Genomic DNA, 4,340 nt, shown 5'->3' with positions numbered 1-4,340 from the left:
GAAAACTCCACTGAATATTGGAGGTGGTCCGGATTGGCGGATGTCAGAAGTCTGCGATTGCTCTTGTGTTTTACTGTTTTGTGTTGATCTCTGCCTCACGGCTCCTCTCGTCCCCCCACAGATGATTTCCCTGTCAAGGAGGGTGATGTGCTCCAGTCATTTTACATGGTGCAGGAGTTCCTGGGTGAGGGCAACTTTGGGAAGGTGGCCAGGTGTCGACACAAAGTGACCCATCAGGACGTGGCCATCAAAATTTCAAAGAATAAGCCCAGTATTATTAGAGAGACAAAGAAAGAGGTAAATACAGTCACAGTCTTTACTTTCAAAGATAGTTTTATTTCAGCCTCACATTGTAAACCTTCATAAATGATTTTTCACGTCTTCCACAGCTTGACAATCTGAAACTCCTGAGCGCCCTGGACCCAGAGAAGGCCAACATCGTCAGGTGGTATGACTCCTTCACACACGGAGACCTCATTTGTCTTAGGTTTGAACTCCTGGTCCAGAGTCTTCATGACTACGTGGATGAGGTGAACTTCGACCCTCTTCCCGTCAGCGACCTCCAAGCTGTTGTGCAGCAAGTAAGTTAGATTTTGTTTTTGATTAAAAAAAACGTCCACATTATATATGGAACTAAAGTAAGACATTTGGAGTTGTCATCTGTCTCCTAACAACAATAAATGTTTGTGTGAGTGCAGATGGCCACCGCACTGCTCCACCTGCAGACCCTGGGTGTGATCCACTGTGACATAAAGCCACAGAACATCATGGTGGTCGACTACAATCAGCCACTGAAGGTGAAATTGATTGACTTTGGATTGGCGCAGCAGATCTCCGAGCCTCCGTCTTTTGCGGGGACCTTCTGGTACCAGTAAGTCCAAATACTGCAGAGAACATTTGACAGAGTTGCTTGTTTTTGCCCTGAAAATTGGTGAAAAAATGAAACCTTTGGTAGACAATGTGTAATGTTGCTCTGTTCCTCTTTGCTCAGAGCTCCAGAGGTCCACTTAGGACTGGCCTATGCGGAGGAGATCGATATGTGGTCACTTGGTGTGTCTGTGGCTGAGCTGGCTATGGGAACGACCCCATATCCTGGACATCATCCCTATGATATGGTAAGTTCTTTTTTGTCCAGATTGTCCTAGATTTGTTATTAATCCGTGGCCCTCATAAACACAGAATCTGCTCCTGAAAAGGCAACAATTTGTGAAAGAAAAGTCCGTGTTTGCACAGTGAAATTTGATGTTTCTGTTTGATGTCTTCAGGTGAAGTTCATTGTGGACACTCAGGGTCTGCCCCCAGACCGCCTCCTCAGGTTGGGACCACATACCAACCACTGCTTTGAGAGACAGCGCATCAACGGTCAGGACACCTGGACACTGAAGGTACTATCACATCCATCCATCCATCCATCCATCCATTTTTTTCTGAGAGTTAATTCTAACACTGCCTCTTTTGCAGACTCCTGCACTGATCCAGATGGAGACGGGACACAATTCTGCAACAGCAGAAAGGTGGTGTTGACCTGTCTGGAGGACATCATGGAGGTAGGTGCTCACTAGTCATTCCTTCAATGACGCTCAACAAATGTATGCCTCCAATGTCTAATTTTCTGACTGCGTGACCACCAAGCCCCAGACTCTGGTCCCGTTAAATGAAGCAAAATCAAAAACACCAAATCACGCAGTTCCTTGAATGGCCACTTGAGGCTGGCTCCTATAACGAGTCACTGTCCATTGAGCTGCATGTTAAAATGTCCAATTTTCAAGCATGTTTATAGCACAAAAACAGTTTTGGCCTCTATAGCTAGTTCCTACAGAAGCGTATTGCAGTCACTGGACAAAAAAAAATCTTGACCGCTGATCTCATAATTATGAGATCAGGATCTCGTTTTTTTGTTGTTTTTTTTTTTAATCCAATGAATGCAATATGCTTCTGTATGTTCCCGCTTCATCAATTTATGAATAATTATCACAGTGGTCACTCTGACTGACAGCTGTGTCCAGAACATTTCATTTGTATAACAGCAGGTGTGGGTGGCTCGGTGCGGTTGGTGCCACAGATGGACCACAGTACCGAGACACTCAGCCTGTCATAAGTTTTAATATCAGCTCCAAAGCCTCCTGTCATGAAACCCACCACCCAGTCCATAAAATACACATTAATAAAAGACCCAAACCAAGGACTTGTTCTGGAACTCTAAGATGTGTTTTCAGGCTTTATTCATCCCAGACTGGTACTGCAGACTGGTACTGCAGACTGGTACTGCAGACTGGTACTGTAGCTGGGTACTGCACAGTGTCGCTCTGCTCCACCTCAGGAGCGGATGTGGGGGGGTTGCGCTCCATACGGCCCCCTTTTCGTGGATCAAACACCTGCTGAATGCTGTTTCTGAACACTGTATTTGGTGAAGATAAATTTGTACCAGACCATGATTCTGTAAGGTCGCTCAGCTTTCGAGCCAAAGACAGTTGAAATGTTTTCTGTTCCTTGTCATCACAGCATCACCTTCAAGATCGTACAACAGAAATTCACATGAATCAAAAACAGCTTATAAAGTCACTTTTCTCAAATATGACAAATATGCACCAAAATGCAGGAAATGGCAACTAAAAAATAAACATTTTTCTGGGGGTCACGACCCCAGAGCAGACACGTTCTCAGATACCAACACACACACATTTACAAAATTCTGAATCTGCTCCTGCACCTCTTCACCAACCAAAATGGAAACATCAAAAGCTCCATTATTTGAGCTTCAGAAGCCTTTTAAAGAAAACCTGTTGGTGATGTCACAGAGGGTTTGTCCAGGATCTACAGGGTTTATGATGACCACCAGCCATTTGGCTCATGTGACATGTTTTTCTGTCTTCTTGCTTCACCAGCTGATGGACACAAACACAATAGAGGAGGGTCGTCAGTTTGTGGACCTTCTTAACTGCATGATGTGCCTCGACACAGAACAGCGGATCAGACCTGCTGCTGTTCTGGAACACCCCTTCCTGCTAGAGGACAGTCGGCAGACACATGAACCGCTCGTTTGGGCCGAGGAAACTCTGGACCAGACTGAGGACGTCACCCCTATCGTGCAGGAGGAGGAAGAAGAACCAGCAGCCATCCAGCCCGGTGAGTCAGATGTTCCACAGTCTTCGTATCTTTATTGCTTTATTCTACCTAACAAAATATGTGATTTTTAGAGGCGCAAGCAGAGACCAGGACCACCTGGAGGAGACATCTGACTCAGGCTGTCAGGAGGATGTTCTGCCTCTGCTGACACCTGAGTTTGTGTGTGTGTGTGTGTGTGTGTGTATAATAAATATGTGCATTGTATTATGAGTTGATATGTCTAAATAAAGACTTTAAAATTCAAAAGCTTTGATGTGCGAAGATTTTTTCGTAAGTGTGGAAACTTGTGGCTGAAACAGACAATCCAGTAATTAACAGAATCTACAAGATTTCATCCTCACTGACTTCATGTTCTCTCCTACAATCATTTACCATCTTCTCTAATATAACATCTTTGAACAACAGCACCAATCCATCCCTCATCCATTTTCTATCCCAGCTTACTCCAATCGATCCTGAGGTCACGGGGTCACGGGAGGTGGACCGGAGGAGACATCTGACTCGGGTTTTCAGGAGGATGTTGTGTTGACACGGATGTTCCGATGGCTGCCAGTGTCTGTGTGCCCTGTCTGGGTTTTTTTTTGGTAAATATGTACATTGTTGGGGCAGCACGGTGGCTCAGTGGTTTGCACTGTCGCCTCACAGAGAAGAAGGTCACGGGATCGATTCTGACAGTGCTGCATATCATTTGCTGTCATTCTGCTCCAAGGGATTTTTGACGATGAAGAAACAGAGATCTGCACTGGGTGAAAAACAGCGAGAGTTCAGCTTCTTATGAATGAAATGACTCTAGAAATCTGCTGCACTCTGATACACACAGTACACTATCTGAAGGAACTGCGTTCCTCCACCAACACATCAAATCTCACCTTTTCTTAAATATTAGCACACTCCATAACAGGTCTAATTTTCTTCACCTTTGTAAAATCTGCCAAACAGACGTCCCCAAAGTGCCCCCCCCCATCCATCAACATCAGTTCCTGCATTCAAGAGTTCCACTGTAGACAGAACATAAGGGTCGGTGTTTTAAACCACGTATGGATGAGAGTGTCACACATCCATCCCCCACCTACACAACATCCTTCATTCTTTTGACACCAAACATTACATTCTAATCACATTTTTTTCACAAATCTAATTGGTTAATCGTGTGAGATTTCAGACCATAAAATATCATAAACAGCAAAATATTCAAACCTTTTCACATTTAATGT

The 4,340-nt window shown here is 44.5% G+C and overlaps 1 protein-coding gene across 1 annotated transcript; it reads left to right on the top strand.

Moving 5' to 3' along the window:
* Positions 1-1,032: 1,032 nt before the first annotated feature.
* LOC117527912 (homeodomain-interacting protein kinase 1-like) lies at positions 1,033-3,216 on the top strand. The gene is made up of 4 exons (XM_034190418.1): positions 1,033-1,115; positions 1,266-1,385; positions 1,462-1,547; positions 3,198-3,216. Exons 1-3 carry the CDS (start codon positions 1,038-1,040, stop codon positions 1,522-1,524), a joined length of 261 nt encoding a protein of 86 aa, XP_034046309.1. The 5' UTR covers positions 1,033-1,037; the 3' UTR covers positions 1,525-1,547; positions 3,198-3,216.
* The last annotated feature ends 1,124 nt before the right edge of the window (positions 3,217-4,340 follow it).

This window comes from Thalassophryne amazonica, chromosome 16 (assembly GCF_902500255.1).
Source record: "Thalassophryne amazonica chromosome 16, fThaAma1.1, whole genome shotgun sequence".
Lineage (NCBI taxonomy): Eukaryota > Metazoa > Chordata > Actinopteri > Batrachoidiformes > Batrachoididae > Thalassophryne > Thalassophryne amazonica.
Note: the sequence above shows the minus strand (reverse complement) of the source record. Positions and strands in the feature narration are given on the sequence as shown.

What these genes read in the sequence shown, in the direction of transcription:
- LOC117527912 (XM_034190418.1), top strand. Translation starts at nt 1,038, where the DNA reads ATGTGGTCACTTGGTGTGTCTGTGGCTGAGCTGGCTATGGGAACGACC. An exon ending in GACATCATCCCTATGATATG is followed by an intron (nt 1,116 to 1,265) that starts GTAAGTTCTTTT and finishes TGATGTCTTCAG; the next exon opens with GTGAAGTTCATTGTGGACAC. An exon ending in AGGACACCTGGACACTGAAG is followed by an intron (nt 1,386 to 1,461) that starts GTACTATCACAT and finishes CCTCTTTTGCAG; the next exon opens with ACTCCTGCACTGATCCAGAT.